The sequence below is a fragment of the Hydra viridissima genome, unplaced genomic scaffold, assembly GCF_058129835.1.
Source record: "Hydra viridissima isolate aposymbiotic clone 2 unplaced genomic scaffold, HvirCarnegie_v1 scaffold_12, whole genome shotgun sequence".
NCBI classification, from domain to species: Eukaryota; Metazoa; Cnidaria; class Hydrozoa; order Anthoathecata; family Hydridae; genus Hydra; species Hydra viridissima.
The window spans coordinates 5,391,358-5,413,100 of record NW_028324311.1 but is presented as its reverse complement, the minus strand read 5'-3'; the positions used below and the strand labels follow the sequence as shown (position 1 = coordinate 5,413,100).

The window sequence follows — 21,743 nt, the reverse complement described above, 5'->3', positions numbered from 1 at the left end:
TTTTGTCAGCTAAAAGATCATTAACTTAGTATTTTCAAAATGGCGAATATTAGGGTTTTTAGTGGGATTTTTTACAACTTTGACTTCGAATTAGAGCACTTTCCATTGATTTTGAGACCCATGTTTTTATACGATTCTTAATCAGCATAAAATTCTCTATCAGAATCAATCATAAAATTAGGGGGGGGGAGAAAGTCGAGTAGCGCCCGCCTTTTCTAAGATTACTCAACGTTTCATTACTCAACGATCTTCCAATTTTTTAATTGTGATTTGCTTTTTAATGATTTAATTTTATTTATTTATTTTTTTTAATGCATTTTGATTTAATAGTAATTTAACTGTTTTTAGTTGCTTAAAAGATAAACATTTACAGACCATTATGTACTAATCCAACTGTAAATAAGTCAAAATTGTTTCAGAAGGCTTGGGTTTCGCTCTTATTCACACTTCAACTGATATTTTTAATTCAAAGCAGACAGTGAAATGTAATTGAAAAAAACAAGTCGGTATTTGAGCAATTGTTTAAAATTTTGAAATACTGTGTGAAGGATAGTTAACTAAATCAACATGTTGGGTTTATCATCTTTTAACAATTTTTATTAGAATTATTTAATCTGAGGTTTAGGGTTTGGAACGAAGAATTGTTAATAAAAAAAGCTATTCAAAATTTTATATATTAGGTAATAAGTAAATATTTTGGTGATGTTTTGATCAAGAATTGATTTTAGGGTTTTTTTTAATGATATGTGCTAATTCTTGTTGAAGGAAAAATTGCTTTTTTGATTTATTAAAATTATCTTTTTTTTTTTTTTTGTTAAGGTACTTAGAAAATGTCAAAAGTTTGTACTTCAATACTAAGTTACAGATCACTATGGAGTATATCTTGTGCCTTCTCAAAGTCTAAACAAGATTGTTGCTATTTGTCAAATAGATCTCAAAAGATTTCTACATCTGTGCCATTATGTAGTGAAATAAAAGATTCTGAAAAAGTATTAAATAAAAGCACTGCAAATGGTAATGGTAGAACTATTGAGGTAGAGGATAAGCCCTCAAAATTAAAACAAACTAGTAAATTAGCAAAAATATTTGCTGAATATGGTACAACAGCTGTAATATTTCACACTACAATTTCATTGACATCTCTTGGCATATCATATACTGCAGTTAGTAGGTATGAACATTTAAATGTTTTTTTGTAAATCAATTTCAGATTTCAAGGTTTTAAGTTTGGTATCAAACCACATCCTTCTCTGCATTCACATATTACTATTATTGAAAAGATTGGTAAGGCTCTTGGTTCTTTTAATTTAGCCTAAAAGTTATGTTAGAAAAATTTTGCTTTTCTTTATTTGATGTATCAATATTATATTTATAAATATTGAATTACTTTTTACTTGTATATTTAAAAGCAATATACTTTAATAATTTCCAAAAATAAGATTTAAATGTACAATGTCCTCCAAAACATAAAGCAACCAAATTAAAAACATAAGCAACCAAATTAAAATTACTATTTTTTTTTAACTTCAATTACTAAATATAGCAATTGTTTGAAAAAGGAGTACTATTTAAATGGAATTAATTTATTATTACATATAAAGAAAAGGTTTGTAATTATTACCAGTTCCTGAAAGTGAATAACTGTGTTGATTTATATAAATTAGTATTTTTATGTAAAAATCTGATCCTCCAAAACATTAGCAGCATTGTAAACTGCTCTATTATAATTGGAAAAAAAAATTAAGTGTTAAGCTTTACAGTTACTGTCATATTACCTGGAGTGATATTGACTTTAAATCATGGTTGTTTGTGCTGTTTTGGTTAGAGAACTTTGTAATGTTAAGGATATCTGTCTAACAATCAATTTATTTGAATATAGGTCTATAATATCCCTCTTCTATAGACATTTCAACAAGACAATGAGCCAAAATATGTCTAAACTCATAAAAAAATGGTTTGAAATGAGTCAAACTGAAGTAATGAATTGCCCAGCTCAATCACCTGGTCTCAATATGATTGAAAATTTATGGTATCAAGGTGAACTTTCTCTAAATCACCTATATAAAGTTATTGAAGCTATGTGGAATGAGATCACAGTATTAGTTTTAGTATTTTTTTATTAGTTATAAAAAAAATGCTTTGCTTTGGAGTTCAACAGTTTCAGCTTTTTTCATAAAAATAGATGTCTTTTTTTCTAGAATTCACATGAAAATCAAATTTATAAAATTTCATACTATTATGAAATCATCTTAATGAAAAAAATTACATTAAGAAATTATATAAAATGATAAGAATAAATGCTATTTTATATGATTCATAAAAACTTTTTGTATCAAATAGTTAGCTAATTTCTTTTCAGAAAATGTCTATTGGTATAATTTTGTGCATAATTGTGCATGTCATCAGTGCATAAATTTAAAAGCTCTTTTTTTATCCGTTAATAGATAGATAAAAGAGCATATAAATATTGTTAAAATCTATTATTGGAATGTAATATTATTCTCAGTTATTGTCAGAGTAAATATAATATAAATTACTGAAAAATTTAATGAAAAATGGAAAAGCAATAATAAATATAACTGTATATAGCATTTACATATAACCTATAGGCAAATAACTATTTATAATAGTGTGGTATTATGATTATGTGTGTATAATATTGAAATATTCAATTTAGCGGAATAGATGTTGTTGCGCTTCTTCAAAAATTGAACTTGATAACAGAAGTTAGTACAGAAGCAAAAATTGCAGGTGGAGCGAGCACATTCGTAATTGCTTATGCATGTCACAAAGTGTTTATGCCTTTTCGAATATTTCTAACTGCATCCTGCACTCCATTTATTGTAAAAAAGTTACGAAGTGTTGGGATTTTAAAAACCCCAATTAATAAAAGCTCATCTTGAAATTTTTAGATATAATCTTTTTAAGATATACCCATCCATTTTTTGATTAATAGTATTTTTTCATTATTTAATTCTATTTTGTAATTTTCTTTATTTAATTATATTGCTCTTTTGTAATTTAAAACTGAAACTGGTGATGTATTTTTTAATTACATATTTAGTTTAACATAGGAAGTTTTGTTAATTGCTTAACATTAGTCAAATGTAGTACGTTTAGGTTGAAAAGTTGATTAATTCAAATATTTCAATTGCATGTTATTAAGGACTAATAAACAGACTCAACTAAGAAGAGAACAAATTATTTGGTGTACATCCTGATGAGAAAATAAATTTGTAGGGAATGGGGGTAAATTAGTCCCCCTCCCCTGAAAAAAAGTCATCTACAATATTTTTTATAAAAATTTTTTATAAAAACTCATTAATAGATATTAAATTTCTTTAAAAAATATTTTGGTGTTTAGGATGTATTAACATGTAAAGTGAAGCCCACAAAATGAGGGGGCTAAAACTTTAGATGGGGCTTTATATGATTTACAGATTCTGTTAAAATAAAAAAAATATGTATAGGTACATATAACATAGTACACAAAATATAATGTACAAGACAATATAATTAAATTACAATATATTATAATGCTGAAAGTATATATAAATTTATAACTCTTATCTTTATAAAGCCTATCAAGATTTATATGGATTAATGTCATCTAAATTCTATTGCTTGAGTATTTTAATACTGCTCTTCTCAGAAACTTTCCCTGATTCGATTTTGACTCAGAAGTTGAGAATCTACTCAGAGTTTTTAAAATGTTGTGATGAACAGATTCAGAACATTGCTCAGCAAATGGCTCCTAATGGCATCCTAGTTTTGTTTAAGAAAATGACAAGGTGATGTTCAACAATGTGACCTTTCCATCCCATTGAAAGATTTTGATTGAAATTAGTCTTCACATCACTCTCAGTTTCCTAGATTAAAATAAAAAAAAACTAAAAAAGAAATTTTGTATGCTTACTATATAAAAAAATTTATAAATGAGGATTGTCTTAACATACTTTGCAATCGCATCTATAAAAACTTCATGAAGTTTCATCCCAAAGCACATATCAACTACTAAATGTAAAAGATAAATTTTTCATTCTGTAATGATTTCATATTTAATTAAGTTTTGCTGTTAATAGAAAAATAATTATATATATAGTATATGCAATTCACCTGTAGATAGAGCATATATATATAGTATATGCAATTCACCTGTAGATAGAGTTGCAAAAAAATGCGCTTTTTTCCTCTTGCATTTTTTTGGGTAAAAAAAAGGGGTTTTTTGGTTTTTTGGTTTTTTGTTTTTTTTGACTTTTTAAACAATTTTTTTCTTTTTCTTGGTAAATAATTTGGAAGAGTTTTTTTTTATTCTCTCTGTTTATAGTATATGATAATTATAATCACAAATACAATATATAAACACCAATTTAAAGTTTAATGTTTTAATAAAAAAACTTAAATGAGCTATTTGTTAAGTATATTTTTCTTAGGCAATTTAATATTAAGTTAGTTATAAATCTAGGTATTTTGTATGAGAATGTTTATTTGTCATATTTTACTTCTTAAATATTGTTGTACATCCTAAATATCACACTCATTATATACAGAAACTATACTTGTCCATTAGGGCATCCCGTACTTTTCAACATTTGTTAAAAAAGTTGGCCCTAAGGATTTTTTTGCCATTAGGTACACACATTAAGAAAATACAAAATTTTTTTTACCAGAATAAATGCATCATTTGCAAAAACAGACCTTAATTTTTCAAAATTTGATTGAAATGGGGAGGGGGACCAAAAATCACATATGTCTAAGAACATCCCATATAGACGGTGAAAATTTTTTTTTAATGTTTTAACATTTTTTCATTAAAGTAAATAGAGAACAGTTTTAAAATTTAGAAGTAATGCACACGCCCCCCCCCCCCTCCTTTGCCTATAAAAAATTTCTTAAATGCTTGTTTTACACCATAAAAGCAAAAACACAAATGAAGACAAGTTAAAGTTGAAATGAAACTCATAACTCTATCTTTCTAATATATTACATCAGAGATACTAAAAATGATAAAAAATATAAGTTAAACTAAAATGAGGTCCTGCTTGCTGTTAAAACGAGGAATTATTGCTCTATTTTCTGCTCTAGCACGAATAAATCCATCGCGCCTCTCAAAACCAAACACTGTTTCAGAAGCTGCAGTTACCTTAAAAAAAAACACATTTTAAGAAGATTTTTTGAAAGTTTCTATTGATTAACATATTATTAAGTATAAGGAAAAACCCTTTACCTCTTTAACTGCCCTCTCAATTCCTTGTGTGTGAATAGGGAAATATGGAACTACCATAGGACAATCCACAATCATTTCTAGCTCACTTATGTTCATTTGACAGGTTAAGATGGGTTCATAAGCCTCTTCCCATGTTATAAGCTCTGTTAATATGGTTGCATCCAAGTTTAAATAAGGAAGCTTGTATGTTCTGGTAGCTAGATTTCCCATTTCCAAATTTTTTCTAATTTCCAGAATTTTATTAACAGCAAATTCTCTTTCAATTTTATTTTCGCTGCAGAGTAATGTTTGCAATAAAAATTCGGAATGAGAATTCCATGCAGAAGATCTCACACACTTTTCAATAAGCATTTGTACAAGTTCATCTTGAAGTTTTATTAGGGTGAGTTGGTTCAAGATGTGCCGTGGCCCTTCTATCCAACTATGCTTCACTTTAATTTGGAACCACATAGGGAAGTAAACTGATACAAGAAACTTAACAATTAACTCTAGGTTTTTTAGGTCATCCCCCTCTAACCCATGCTTGCTTATCCACAATAAAAGCAAGGAAGAACCTGTATTGAGCCACCTTGAAAGGACTAAAGTACCTGGTTTTTGGTTAGCCAAATCTTCAGTAAGAGTTCCATTAATTACTGTCTGGCATATTTTATAGGCATATTTCTGATCTGAAGATAACTCTTTTACTATTTCTTCAGGAAGTTCAATTAGACCAGGACCTATAGATATTGGCTTAAAACTGTAATTTCTTTCCATTTCAGTAATCTTTGCAAGCAACTTCCCAATGGGTCCAGAAAATCCTGTCTTTGAGGTTGTCTTACCATTAAGCTCTTCTATTAAATGTCGAATACAAAGTTCATTTGTGTGAAGAGAACATATTAGCCATCCTAATTATCTTTCTAATCTAGTTTCTAAATAATGGATAACATCTCCAATATGACCTGTATTTGTCACCGTGCTATCACAACCAATGAATTTTAAGCTATCTTTTACCCCATGCAAATTACACCACTGAAATATTTTATTTGCAATATGTTCAGCAGGTTTAATTTTTGATTTTTTAGGTATTTCTTCTTTGGTTAAATGATGAAGATATTTACCATTTCATCAGTTAAAGTATAGTGATCTTCCTTTTGAACTGAAGGATAAAATTTTTTAGTTTCATCATTAAATGTCAATACATTTGTTTTGTCACTTCTTCCATCAAAAAGAATGCAAGAAATATCTTCACACTTAAATCTATTTTCTCCAATATTCTGACACTCTGACATAACTTTATCTTTGGCTCTATGCACTTTGTTTTTGTCTAATAACAAATAAATAGCTGATTCTGGAACAATTTTAGCCTCCACCAAATCTTTTAAAAACCCTGAAGCAATAGCAGCAGCAGCAGTGTTTGAAACTTCATACCTAATTGCAGCAATAGCTGTATTTTGTATCTTCATATAATTTCTCTTTAATTTAATATCCTCACTTTTATCTAGTACATGAGAACTTTCTTTGTTATAAGAACACTCTAACTCACTGTTTGACCACTCTTCTTTGTCATTAAAATTTTCCAAAAACTCATCATATGTTTTTTTCAAATAGCAACTATTTACCATCTTTTTTTTGAACTTTTTCAGATTATGTTCTTTTTTACTGCTTCGCTCAATTGCTTTTCGCTTCCTTTTAACCTCTTTATAATCTTTTGATCCTATCATAACTTGAGCTTTGTCCCCCTTTTTGTTTCTTTGTGATTGAATAAATTCTAACTCTATCAAGGGAATCCTTGCTGATTTTTCACATTTACAGTTAATATGAACTTTTCGCTTACATCCCAGACAACTTGATTTATTACAGTAAAGAATTTCACATTTACATTTAGTTATATCAAACAGTCGTGACATAGAATCCATTATGTTGTCAATTTTTTCCTTTTTGGTTAATCTTTTTCGGCAAATATCCTGAACATCACAATAACTTTTTTTGATCATTCTGTCAATGGACTTATCTGTAAATATTACTGGAGAAGAAAAATCTGAATTTGCTTTTTTCCATTGATTAACAACTTTCAATCTTGTCTCCCTAATCAAATCATCCAATGGATATATCTTCTTTTCTGACAACTCTTTAAGCAGTATAGCTTTACGAAGAACAGCACCAAGAGTTGGTAGCTCAGATGGAATAAAGTCTCTTCCTTTTCCTGGAGATAAAATATTATCATACTATATATAGTTTTTAATTAATTATTATTGTTACTCTTATTATTATTGTTGATAAAATGGTTACTGTTCATAATGTTGTTGATGATAAAATTTTATACAAGAAAATATATTCATGATTCAATACTAATGATAATAGTAATAAAATAAATTAATAACATTATATGATATAATTGTCGTGAATATAATATTATCTTTGTATTACAAATATTATTTTAGTAATATTACTAAAATAATATTAATAATATATAGAAAATATTATATTCACAACAATTTCATTACCTATTAAGTCGGACATTACTGTGCTTGCTTTTTCTTGTTTTTATACCACTCATTGCTTATTATATATTTTATATCACGACTATATGACAATACGACTGAAAAGTAAAATAAAATATTGAAAAATGCTTTAAAACAAATATTCAAAATAATTTATATTCCCGAAACATTCCTTTGTGTTTGATATTTTATCAAGAAGTTTCTTGGGCTTTTGGTTGTTTCCGCAAAAAAATCTCTTTTTGTCTTAAGTTAATTTTTTGGTCAACAAAAGACCAATTTTTGCAAATGAAGACTTTTTAAAATCAACTTTTTTTAAACTGAACTAAAATATATGTTCAGGCAAAAAAATACTTGGGGCCAAGATTTTATAATGAAAAAATATGTTTTTTGAAAAGTACGGGATGCCCTATTGTCCATGACAAAATAACCATTTTTATAATTTAAATATACTAATATACAATATCATGCTTATTTAATATCAGATTTCAAATCTTTAAAGAAATAGAAAATCCTAATATTTATTATGTAATAAATTGGTCTTACATTGTTTGTTACATATGTTGAATTATATTGCCAGTAAGGCCTTATAAAAAAAGCTCTAACTTTATTTAGTTTACATATTCTAATATTTTTGAATAATGTTTTATAAGTTTTAATTGCTTATTAACTTAGTGCTAAGTAGTGTAGCACTGTGTAGTGTAGTATATACACAATTTAAAAAAAGTATAAATATTTAAGCAAAAAAACTCAATAGTAATTTTAACATGTATTTAAACTATAAAAGATATTCTAAATGGATGTGCTTTCTGAGTCCGAGTCTTCCCACCCTAGACTACCTTCATCTAATGATTCAAAAAGTCACTGTCACTTTCTATATTAACTGCTTCAGACTCTGACCAAGGCATTGAAGTGCTAGGAACTTTATTTACACTCGAGTTGTTAATTTGAGGAGTAGTTATGCTTGTACTCGAGTTATTAATTTGAGGAGTAGTTATGATCTGTTTATTAACTAAATAATATAGCTTCAATTGCATTAACTAATATTATAATAAATTGTTACTGTACCTTAAATTGCTCCATCCATCACACATAAATCCAAGATAATCTGCAGTTGCTACCATTTCTTTAACATTTGCTGAAATCCTTGAAAATTCATTATCTAATAACACATAAGTAGGACGGAACTTGTTCAAAAAGATTTTCCAATAGTTATTTTCTACTATATGGAGTGGCGATTCACTAGCATATATTGCTCTGGCTAGGTGTGTATAAATCAATTCCTGCAAAAGATAATATCATACAAGTACATCAGTCAATCATGACAAAAATCTAAAATCTGAATGAACTTTTAATAAGCTGGTTGCCATATCAGTTAATTCTTCAAATAAGTCTTATAATTTAAAAATACAATACACACCTTTTCAGTTTTTGTCATGCTGTCAAACATGGAACTTGGTATTTTACTTCTACAAATTGATTCAGAAAAGGATGTTCCAAAAGAATCAGATCGTGGATTTTTTGTTTTTGGTTCAGCATCTCCAGGAGAGTCTTGCTGTTTTTGACTATGACCTGATATATTTGCATATAGACTTTTTACTTCATTAGGACATTTTCAACATTTTTCAATATGCTTAGTCATTTGAGTTCTGTTTTTAGACATAATGTCAAAGTAAAAGGAACATTTAACTCTTTCCATTTTGCTAATTTGGTTCATAGGTATAAACAAATTGGCAACTACATTTTATTTCTCTCCTCTGTAAGGCCTGCTTTATTCATTTTTATAATTAAAATTTACTATGTTAAGCAAAATATCTAAAAATTAAGTATAATTAAATAGAGAACATAATTAATTTTTAAAAAGAGCTTTTAGAACTGCATATAACTTTTTATTTGCAATTCAAAACTTTATAAGTAGAGTAAATTAATAATGATAATAACAATAATAATAATAATAATAATAGTAATAATAATAATAATAATAATAATAATAATAATAATAATAATAATAATAATAATAATAATAATAATAATAATTTTTATCAAATATTAAATAAAATTAAGTAAATGTATTTAAGCATAATAAATTTAGATAAGAAATGTTTATTGTGTCAATATATAACAAAGTCAATAAAAATTAAATTGAGGAAGCTAAAATTAACTAATAATTTTTTATACAGGACTGCTATAACCGTGTTAACCTAAACATTAACAATAAAAAAATTACCTTTAAACATACCAAAAGAAAAATAATTTTAGTCAAATTTAGCCTTAGTTTTCCTATATAAATCTGAAATGAAAATGGGTTTGATAATATTGCTATTAAAGTTAAATTTAGTAGCTTAAATGATGAAAAAAAACAAAAAAAAAAACAGACCACTGCGTTTTTTTTTTTCAAAAAAAACAAAAAAACGAGTCACATCTCTACCTGTAGAAAAAAATTTTAACAGATCAACAACTGGATGATAAGAAGAAAAATGGTCAAATATATGTTCTTCCAAATCAGGCAGAAGCTTCTGAATTTTGTTAGCATTTCTTTCATCCAACCCACCTCCATTATATCCATGCCAAATTATCCCATAATTACTTAGCCAGACAACAATGTCAGGTTCCTTACAGAACACTCTTAAAATCTCTGTCACAATCTTCATCACCAAATGAAGTTCTGGTGGAGGAATTACATTAAGTGCATATTTCCAGCTTCATCAAATAGACATGGATGTATAACATTCTTATAGAGGTGCAGAGGACATTTCCTAGATCCATTTTCAGCAAAGCTTCCATACAGCTTCTTCAGCTCAGCAAAAGTTCTCAGTTCTTCTAGATTTGACTTCTCACCATCACAATATAAACAAGAGTATTTTCCTCCAAGTCCAGACAAGCCGACAATTATGTTTAGCAACTTAAGATCTGCTGCTAAGTAGAATTTTACATTGTTGAGCTTTGTTTTCTCTATAAGAATCTAAAGGTTTACATGATTTTCAGTAACATTTTTAACTAAAGCCAATACCAGAACTTTATTAACACCAGTATCATTGGATTGTTTACAGTCTGCTTTGATATTAAAAACATTTGTTAAAACTTTCAAGGATCCTTGACCACCATAACTACTTGACTTGCATAACTAATTCATATCTGTTGTCATATAAGAATTATAGGAAAAATTTACTCAATATCATTGTGTGATCTTTAGTTATTAGTATATATACTACAAGTTTCAACTTTTCTATTACTTTTGTTCTTGTTTTGTTAACAAAACAGTATAAGTTTTTTTCAAATATTATATACAAAAATTATTGACCCAGACGAAAGAAAAAAGTTTTTTGTCCATCAAAAACAGGTATTTTATCAAATCTAATAGCGTGTTGGGTAACCTTGCATTTTGATGCATTCTACTAATCTATTTGGTACTGAATCAACAAGTTTCTGAAGAACAAAAAACTAGACGTTATTCATTTTTCAGGAAGTTCAAAGCTAATGGATATCCTTCAGCTTGTGTTTCATCATCCTCCATTTGATCTCATGCCATAGATGTTCAATGGGATTGAGATTGGGGGATAATGATGGCCGAGCTAATGTTTGAATTTCGTTTTGCTAAAGCCAACACTTAACCTGATGTATGCTTATGATCATTGTCATGGACAAAGAAAATGTTTGTCTAAAATTAAATTTTTGGATTGATGGTAACAAATGCTGCTCTAACATATCACTAATAAAATTGATCCATTGTATGGTCCAAAATATATAATTCACCAATTTCATTTTGTGTGAAACAACCCCAAACGGTAATAAAACCCCACCATGCTTGACCGTAGTGACAGTATAATGTGGATCAAATACTTCCTCTGGTGTTCTCCATACCATTACCTTCCCATTAGACACGAGCAGATTAAATTTCAATTCATTGGACCAAATGACAGTTTCCAAAGACATAATCAGCTTGTTCAACATTGTTTTAGCTTACTTCAGACATTTACCACAATTGACCTTGTTGATTAATGGTTTCTTGCGTGCTACTCAAGCAAAAAGCCCAGCTTCATGAAGTCTGTATTGAATGATATTGCTGTGTAATGATATTCCTAATTCAGTCTCGACCTCAATCTTCACAGTATTAGCAGATTTATTTCAATCAGACCTAACTTTGTGTACTATCAATTGATCCAATGTTTCAGTTGTTATTCTTTTTCAATCATGTCCAAATAAATTACTGAGACAATTTGTCTCTTTGTATTTCTTAATTATGCAGTGTGCTGTCTTTTGAGGAAGTAATGTCTTAGCAGCAATATCTCGTAGAGAATCACCGTTTTGATGGTACTAAATTACTAAAGTTTGAAGATCATTACTATGTTTTTTCTTTTTAGGCGCCATTTTATTTGATTGTCATCTAGTCGAGAAATCCATGAATATTTATACTATGATTAGTGGTTCTAGATATAACATCGACACATTTCTGTAACATTCTGAAAAAATCATGAAAGTTCTAGAACTTTTTAAGAGAATTCTTTTCTTTCCTTTCCTCTGGGCAAATAATTTTTGTATGTAATATATGTATATATGTATGTATATATATATATATATATATATATATATATATATATATATATATATATATATATATATATATATATACATTTATAAACAACATCTATATATTTGAATATATATACCCTATTATACCTATACGTAGCTGCATTTTTTTATTGGATAAGTATGCAATATATATATTTACCTTAAAATCGTGGAAGTAATCTAATTCTCTCAGATGTGAGCAACCTCTTCTCTAAAATAACAAGACTCTTCTTCTTTGGCAGAGTATAGATAAATTTTGCAGCTTGAACATGAAGGGGTAGAAGGGCTTGAACATGTAGGGCTAGAAAGTAATTCTGGATTAAAGCTACTGTTGGCATACATTTGAACCAGATTTAACAAAGGAGATTCCAGATTCCAGCAGAGTTCATTTCAAATTTTTTTTTCCCACAACAAATAATCTTTTTAGAGGAGAAATAATCTCTTTGTTTGTAAGGCCTTGTATATTAGTAATGCTATATGTTTATAAGGCCTTGTATATTAGTTATGCTAGTGTGAATTAAAAACTTTTATTTCTTAAATTTCCTAAAATAAGCACCATAATATTTTTTGAAGAAATTTTATATCTATTAATGAGTTTTATTCTTATTTATGAATGTAGAAAAATTTTTATAAAAAATATTGTGGATGACTTTTTTTTCAGGTAAGGGGGACAAAATTACCCCAATTCCCTACTAGTTGATTTTCTCGTCAGGATGTACACCAAGTTGTTCGTTCTATTCTTAGTTGAGTCTTTGAAGTAATCAACTTTTTCAACCTAAATGTACTACATTTGACAAGTGTTAACATAATGTTGTGGTTCCTATCAAATGTTTCTATAACTTCATTAATTTTCTTAATTTTTTATAAATTTTTATGTGACATGAATGTTTCTTCATATGAGTGGTTGTAGTTGATATTCTAGTAAAATGTCATATTTTACATATTACAAAGTTTTAAATTGTTTATGAAGTTCCTAAAATTTAACATTTGTTATACAACTCTACAATTACATAAAGTAGAATTACCTGTTACTTTTTTTTCAGAACCAATAATAATTGAATTGTATGCAAGTTTTGTAACCAAAGAAAAATCAAAGATGAGGTGAAGTCTTATGAAATATTTTTTGAGAAATGTTGTTCATAGTTCCTTAACACTTATTTACATTAGCGAAATTTTTTTACTGTGTTTTTTTTATCTAGCATTTATTAATTTATCATTATAGCAACCTTGAAAAATATAAACCTGGTTTTATGATATATAGAAAGCTGAGTCATTGATTGGTTGCATCTTAAAACCATTTCTTTTTGAGCTTACTTTATTCATTTTGCTTTTTATTCATTTTGTGATTAATACTGTGTAATAATTTTTTTTTTTTTTGGCTGTTTTGTACAATCATTAATATAATTAATGTACCAAATCCAAATGTACAGAATGTGGTGTTTTATTATGAGAGGTCTTTAATTTACCTTCTGTAAAATATTTATCAGTATGCAGTTGAAATATTATGTATCAGAAGTTCAACTTGGAATCAGTTGTACTCAGATTGTTAGTTTCCTTTTACGAAAACAAATTCAGATTCAAAGGAATATTGTTTAGTTAAATAGCTTAAATTAAAAAAAAAGGTTAACTATAAGTGAGTGGAAACACAACTATTCATCCCAATCTAAGATAAGAATTGTGAAGGGTAAGGATAAGGATTGGGGAGGTGATAAAAAATTATAATCTTAAGGCAGTATTTAATTTTATTTGAGTTTTTGTAGGTTACTTGTTATAATTTGTTGTATTTCACTTGTTAAATTTATTTGCTCTTTATAGGTTTTTTTCTAATGATTGTTAGAATTTGGACTCCATTTTTGAAGGTTCTTGTAGAAGGAAAAGGGAGAAGAATTTGTGGAAATCACTCAACATGGTTCCCAAGTATTTTAAAACATAAACTGGGTACAAGAACAATTGAATTAAGAGCTTCTTACATGCCAAATGAACTCTCCAAAAAATGCTTTTTACAGGAGAAAAAAGTAAAATGTATTGAATTGAGCAAAAAAAACAGTTTAATGAAAGTTTTTGCGGAGTTCGGGGTGACAGCTGTAATATTCCACTCTACTGTGGCTTTAATCTCTATGATGGGATGGTATACTTTGGTAAGAAGGTAACTAGTTTTCGTTTGTTTTGTAAGTAATTGTTTTTATATAATAACTTGCTTTTTTGTTAAATTTATCCTAGTTAACCATAAAATTGTTTGTATGATTTTTATCAAAAATTTTTAAAACTTATAGAATTTATATTTAACTATAAAGTTTCTGTTATTTCTGATACATTATTTTTAATGGTTTGTTATGTGAAATCATCCAGAGAAATATGAATTTGTATTAAATTATTTCAAATTTATCTGGAATTAACTCAAAAGTATTTTTCATTTATAAAAAAAATAATAATAATAGGAAAGTACTTGCCTATTAGTATTTTTTTTTCATCATTATATTTCTTTATATGGATTTATTTAAAATATTTTTCTTTTGGTTTGATTTCAATTAAATCTGGTTTTAAAAGTCTTATAATGTGACGAGTGTCAAGTTTCAAAATTTTATTGTAAAATATGAATTAATTTTTTTTTTTTTTTTTTTTTTTGAAAAGTTGTTTTATAGACAAAAATTTCAAGCTTATTAAATATATTGTCAAAAGTTAAGTTTCATTAAAGTTCTCATTTTTTAATATACTGCTATTTTTGAGACGAATTATTCTCAAGAAAGATAATTGGTGTACATTAACATAAAGCACCAGACTTTTTTTTATTGGGTTATCAGCCTAAAATATTTCAACTAAAAAAATTTTTTTTTCAAAGAAAAACTAACTTATTTCTTTGTTAACATTAGTTGTTTATTCAACTTTTTGGAAATGTTATTTTAAACTAAATTTTTTTTCATAACTTTTCATTCAAGATAATTGCCTCCTCATCTGTACATTGAGTGCAGAATTTATAAAAATAATTCAATGTTTTCATAGTAAATGAAATTTAGCGTCACCACTTTATGCTTTACCACGCAATCCCCACACCTCTGTAAATCTATTTAAATGTAAAATTCAAAGCTTTCAACCATATTTTAAAAATAGATTTTTTCAAAATCATTCAATTTTCTGATCATGGGGTTCGCAACATTTTGAGAACAGATTTTTGAAAAAAGTCTGAAAATTCTTGTTAATTCCAATTTTCAATTAAATATTATTTGGTTCATTAGTTTGCATAGTTCTGTTTTTTTTAAAAAAAATCCATTTATGTTTTATCTATTTTCTTTAAACTTTATCGGCTCCCAATAAAATGATAGGCCCAGTAAATTGGAAGCCCAGCAAATAAGACAAATAGTTCATTTTGCAAGATGTCCATAAGCTACTGATTACGTCAAACAATTCAAATGAAATAACGTATTAAAAACTTCTACTTTATGAATATTTTTACTTCAAAAAAACTTTGAAAGTTGAAGTTTAAAAAAAAATTATAAAATGAACCGTGGTTATTAAAATGAGTTAAAATAGAATTAACAATATGAAAAAAATAGAAATGACAATAAAAGTGCAAATGTTAATTATAAAAAAGGACAGTATTCATGTTCGTATATACATTATCTTTAATTAGTAAACATTTTGTTAAAATTTGTTTAATTCTGAAATCATTCTAAAATAGATAAAATTATCAGGCTTTTGACATAAATTAGTATAATTTATTAAATTTCGTCTAAATTTGTTTAATTCCAAAAAAAAAAATTTTTTCATTAGAAGACTTTCTGATCTAAAAAAAAAGCAGGTTCGGATAATTGTTTTATCCGAATCAACTTTTTTTGGAATTTTAGATTTACGGTTTTTCTGAAAATTATCCAATACAGAGTTAAACAAAGTATCAATAGTAGGTGTCTAAGCTTTATAAATTGATATTTTTGGAGATTTTTAGAAAAAGATATTTGAGTCAAATTCTACCTTTAAACTTTGAAATTTACATAGAGCAAGTTTTTTTAAACTACAAGTCGTTTTTGTTTTATATAAAGAATATTGTAGCTTGCTGTCTTTATGGCTGACTAATATTCAATATTCTGTCAAAACCAAGATCCTTTTTTAATGGTTATTTTTTAGGATTTTTGTGACGTTCCACAACAAATGATATTCTTCTTTTTTTAAAAAAAATCCTTTTTTAGTGGCTTGGACGTACCTGGTTTAATGACCGAATACAATATTCTACCTAAATCTGCATTTGATTCGAACTTTTCTGGAGCTGCTAGTGCTTTCTTCATAGCATATGCCTGCCATAGTGTTATATTACCATTCCGAGCATTCATAACAGTATTCTGTACACCGCTCATTGTAAAAAAGCTGCGTGTATTAGGATTTCTTTCGCATAAAAAAAATTAGCTGAAATGTTTTGTCTCTTCCTTTGCGGTATTTTATCCAAATGTTTTATGCAGTGACCTAAGCCTAAAATTATGAATCTCCATGTTTTGAATTAAGTTCATATTTTATTTGACAAGAAAATCTTCTGGCTCGAAAATAAAAAAAAATTTTGGAATGTAACAAAAAATGACTTTCAGCGACAATGTGATCAATCTAGGATTTTGACCGAAATATTTTTAACGTAGTTCATGGCGATGTAGGATTTTGATCAATAAGTTGTGATTTTGGTTGTAACAATTAAACATCCTTACAACAATGATGTTCCTCTTTACTAAAATATAATTCCGTACTAATGTGCTATGTATAAAATAGACTATATAAGCTTACACTTGCGAGGCATTTCTTTTGTTAATTATAAAAACTGTGTCAAAAATCTATTTGAAAGCATTACCGTGAGTTGTTTGTAAGCTATCATTTGTGTGCGTATAAAGATTCAGTATAAAAAATTGCCGAATTCATGGAGATAAAAATAGGCTGTTCATTTTGATTGTTTTATTGAATTCTGAAAAGAAAATTACACATACCTTCAGATTATTTGAATCAAAAAGTATCGCCCCAAATCACAAACTTCAATTATTTTAATGTTGAAGGATTTTCTACGAAGCAGCTTAACCAATTCAATCTTCAAGGAAATGTAAGATATAAGATAAAACTGGTGTAACAACAGTTTAAAAAGCCAATTAAAGCTATTCAATAAGTCAGGCAGAAATGTTGTCATGCTTAGAATTCTACCTCACTGCTTTCATCATCTGCAGCCACTTAATAGCAGTGTTTATGATCCACTTAAGCGTTAAGTTAGAGTAGTACGAAAATCAGTTTTACGAACTCATTTTAATTGTTAGGGAGTCTATTCTTTATAATTGAGTTATTTTTTGCATTATGTACCTTCGGGATTCGCACAAATGTATCTGACAAAAACTGTTTGCTTAGTTGATCGATGGTTAAAAGAAATATCGTAAACAATACTTCTGATCAAATTCAGTTGAAGGCATTTTTTTCGAAAGATCCATGTACCACCACAATATCTCATTATTAATAGAATCAGGTGCGCATTACCTTTTGGACATGTTATATAAAATAAAAAAAACAATGACAGTTTTGATTATGAAAAATATGATTATGAAAAATTACTTTCCTCTGCTATAAAATTCCGAAAATAAATTGATATAAATAACCTGTCAACCATCTATATACAGTTGTGATCACAGAATTAGCACACCTAACAATTTTTTTTTCTATAAATCATAACTAAAACATAACTATCATTTTAACTGAAATATAACTATTTATACTGAAAAGTTTAAAAAATACAACAAAAAGTTGTGATCATAGAAATAGCACATCAAACAAAAAAAATAGTGCTGTTTCAAAGTCTACATCAAAACATTAAAACTAGCATTAATATTTTGCTGAGTAGCCCTTATTCTTTATAACTGCAGTACATCTTGATGGCATACTGCTAATAAGCCTTTGACATCGTTCGGCAGTAGTGACATTTCAGACTATGAATTTCCCCCCAAAACTCACTAAAATTAGAGATTTATCTCGTAAAGTCACCCCAATATTGTACCATACGTTCTCGATCGGATTCAGATTGGGACTTTAGGGTGTCCATTGTAAAACATTAATTTTATTTTCCTTAAACCAAGAGTTTACAGATCTTGCAGTATGCTTTGGGTCATTGTCGTCCATTAAAATCCAAATAACTGATAGGCCATCATTAGCATACGGCTCCATTACGTTTTGTAATATATCTTTGTACTTTACCTATATTAGTATTAGTATTAGTAAATGCTGTAACTGGTGTGAGCCAGTGAGTGTGGTATCAACACACTATGACAGCCGATTCGCTTAATTGCTGCTCATTCAGCAATCAAGACCTGCTTTAAAACTGTTAACTGATTGTGCTTTAACCAACTCACTTGGCAAGCTATTCCATAAATTGACCGATCTATTAAATAAAAAGTTTTCACGACATGCTTGCTCAGTGATTTCTTTGACATATTTAAAGCTGTGACCTCTTGTTTGAGTTTTTTGAATACTAATTTTTTTTATTGTTTCCAAATCGTTAAAACCGTTGAAGAATTTATAAAGTCGAAGCATTTTTTAATCCGACCCAACATTTGGTTGGCTTTACCTACGCATTTTATTACATGATTTTTCCATTTCAGATTGCTTGAGAAGATTACTCCGTGATCACTTTCAGATTCTGTTATGTTTAACTTTTGTTCATTGATATAAAAGGGTGATTTTTTGTTATTTCGGCCAAAGTGCATGACCGTACATTTTGAAATATTAAATTTCACAAGCCAGTCTTGAGTCCACTTAAAAGCTGAATCGAGATCTGATTGCAAAGAAAGAGTTGATGCACTGGAAAGCATTTCACTCATAATTTTGGTGTCATCACCATATAGCTTTGTTAGATTTTTTAAAGTATCAGGCAAATCGTTTATAAATAGTACAAATAAGGGTGGTCCAATTACTGACCCTTGTGGCACACCACTGCTAATTTCTGCCCAAAAGGATACATTTTCGCCTATCACAACTCTTTGTTTTCTTTCTTTTAAGAATGCTGCAATCCATCGTATTGTCAGACCAGATATTCCATAAGCTGTAAGTTTAAGCAACTATCTTTTATGTGGTACTGTGTACCATTCTCTAAAGCGGTTGAAATAAAATCAAGTGTTTCAAGTAGATTCGTTAAGCATGATTTAATTTTAACAAAACCGTGCTGTTGCTTATTAGTTTGAACTTATATAGAAAAGTTTCAAGTTTACATCTTATTATACCTTCCATTATTTTACATGCAATTGAGGTGAGTGATACCGGTCGATAGTTTCCCGCTAAGGTCTTTTCGCCTTTTTTGTACAGAGGAGTGATATTTGCTGATCTAAATTGCACTGGCAGTTTGCTGGTTTTAAACGATTCTTTAAAAATATACGTAAGTGGAATGGCAAAGGCTGATGCACAATTCTTTAAAATAGCTGAATGTAAACTATCAACACCACTTGATTTGTTATCTTTAAGGTTTTTTTAATCTTAGATAGACATCTTCATATGTAAAATCTTCAATTGTCATAATGAATGTTTCAGTAGTTCTTAAATCAAAAGAAGGTAGTGGACCATCATCTTCTTCCACAAATGCAGCTTGAAAATTGTTGATTAAGATATCAGCAATATCTTATGAATTTTGAGTGGTTTTACCATTTGCTCCCTTTAATGCTTTTATAGTATCTTTGACTGCTAGTTGATTGTTCATGTAGCTGTAGAGAAGCTTTGGATTCTTGGTGGCTCTTTTTACCAGATTAAGCTTAAAGTTTTGTCTCACTTTCTTAATCTCATCTTCGACATTTTTGCAAATCAATTTGTATTTAGATTTCAAAACAGGGTCGTTCCATTTACATGAGTAGTTTTTGTATCTTAAATTTTGTTTGCTTCTAATAAGAAACTTTAATTTAGCATTAACCCATGCTGGTCTAATTTTTAAAGAGTTTAATGTCTTTTTAATTGGAGTGAAATGGTTACATGCCACCTCAGTATAAAAAATCAGTTCATCAAACATTTCTTGTACATTTTTGTTACTGAAGCATTGTATCCAGTCAACATTTGAAATTAGGTCAGATATTTGTTCAAAATTGGAATTAGCAAACATAAATCTTTGCTTACTTTTATTGTCACGGACTGCTTTATCAGACAAGATGAAACTGAAACATATTATTAGATGGCCCCTAGTTATGTTTCCCAAAACAAATTTTGAATCTATTTCGTTAACACTTGCTGATTGAGTTGTAAAGATTAAATCTAAGGTATACTCAAGTTGTTCATCTGACAGCTGGAAAGTTGGTATGTTAATATGCTGATAAAGAAAATTATCATTTAAAATATCTGTAAATTTATATTCAATTCCATTCTCATTTGAAATTGCATCAACACAGCCATTTGACCAGTTGATTGATGGGAAATTGAAGTCGCCCATGATAAGTAAGTCTTTGAACTTATTTTTGTCTATATATTTGCGTGCTATATAGGCCAAAAACCACATCAAACTCTGCCATATCCAAAAAATCATTTGGCCTGTAGATACATCCAAGTAAATACTTGTCATTATCAAAATAAACAACTGCCCATACTTGTTCTAGTTTACAGGGATTTAGAACGGCATCATTTAGTTCATAGGAGTCTAATGAGTTGTCTATATATAAACAAACACCACCGCCCTATTGATCCAGATTTCCATCAATTTTAACTAGCGAATCGATACCATGCCAGGGGATAGGTCCCCGAACCTTAATGTTACCCCCACCGTGTTTTATCGTCTTTAGAGTATGTAATGGGCTGTTTTCTTGCTTCATAGGACGCCTAACATATACTTTCCCATCAGACTGGAAGCGAATAAACTTTGTTTCATCAGTCCATAAAACGTTTTTCCAAAAGGAAATATTTTTATTTAAGAACATTTTTGCAAAACTTCATTGCTTTAGTCGATTTTGTCTTAAAACAAGAGGTTCCTTCTTTGCTATACAGCTTTGAAAGCCGGCTTCTTGTTAACAACGGCAAATGTTTTAGGCTGATACAACTACGTGAAACTATTCTTCACTCTCGCCTTTTATTTCGAGAGAAGTTAAAAAAGGAAAATTTTCAGACATCCAAACAGTTTGGCGATCTATATTGGTTGAAGTTTTTCTTGGCGATGGCTTTCGAATTTTATCATCAGTGGTATTGTATTTTTCAATGTTTATGACAGTTTTGAATCAATTTTCTAGGACACCCTAGTTGACGCAAAATTTGAGAAATATCAGATCCATTCGATAACACATTTAAAATTGTTTTTCTTTTTTTATAGGCCAATCTTTGTTTCGCCACATGTTCAGTTACTACAAGAAAGTTAAATTGTACAATACAAATAATATTTACAATACTTTGTTCCAGTTCTCACTTAAGAATTTTATTAAAAAACTCCAACTTTTAATAAAAAATGGGATTCTCCACCAGCACGTACTATTTCATTGAGCAGGTCCACACTGTCGTATTTACGT

General features: G+C 28.4%; 2 protein-coding genes and 2 pseudogenes across 7 annotated transcripts; 1 reads left to right on the top strand and 3 right to left on the bottom strand.

Moving 5' to 3' along the window:
• Nucleotides 1–333: 333 nt before the first annotated feature.
• Nucleotides 334–16,674, top strand: LOC145194183 (mitochondrial inner membrane scaffold 2-like). 5 transcript variants are annotated; one of them, XM_090068681.1, is made up of 4 exons: nt 334–506; nt 820–1,171; nt 14,111–14,419; nt 16,455–16,674. In XM_090068681.1, the coding sequence occupies exons 2-4, from the start codon at nt 831–833 to the stop codon at nt 16,666–16,668; spliced, it is 864 nt and encodes a 287-aa protein (XP_089924807.1). In that variant the 5' UTR covers nt 334–506; nt 820–830; the 3' UTR covers nt 16,669–16,674. The 5 variants fall into 5 exon arrangements, with proteins under 5 accessions (XP_089924807.1, XP_089924806.1, XP_089924810.1 ...); XM_090068680.1 differs by having other exon boundaries at nt 334–680; XM_090068684.1 differs by lacking the exons at nt 14,111–14,419; nt 16,455–16,674 and adding an exon at nt 2,678–2,905 and having other exon boundaries at nt 334–680.
• Nucleotides 4,954–6,003, bottom strand: LOC149880947 (uncharacterized). The gene is made up of 2 exons (XM_090068679.1): nt 5,228–6,003; nt 4,954–5,143 (listed from the first exon to the last, which is right to left on the bottom strand). The coding sequence occupies exons 1-2, from the start codon at nt 5,978–5,980 to the stop codon at nt 5,021–5,023; spliced, it is 876 nt and encodes a 291-aa protein (XP_089924805.1). The 5' UTR covers nt 5,981–6,003; the 3' UTR covers nt 4,954–5,020.
• On the bottom strand, nt 6,116–7,763 carry LOC145183131 (uncharacterized; annotated as a pseudogene). The gene is made up of 2 exons (XR_016445727.1): nt 7,711–7,763; nt 6,116–7,409 (listed from the first exon to the last, which is right to left on the bottom strand). The product of XR_016445727.1 is annotated as an uncharacterized LOC145183131 (transcript).
• LOC149880946 (uncharacterized) lies at nt 8,550–11,568 on the bottom strand (annotated as a pseudogene).
• Nucleotides 16,675–21,743: the final 5,069 nt, after the last annotated feature.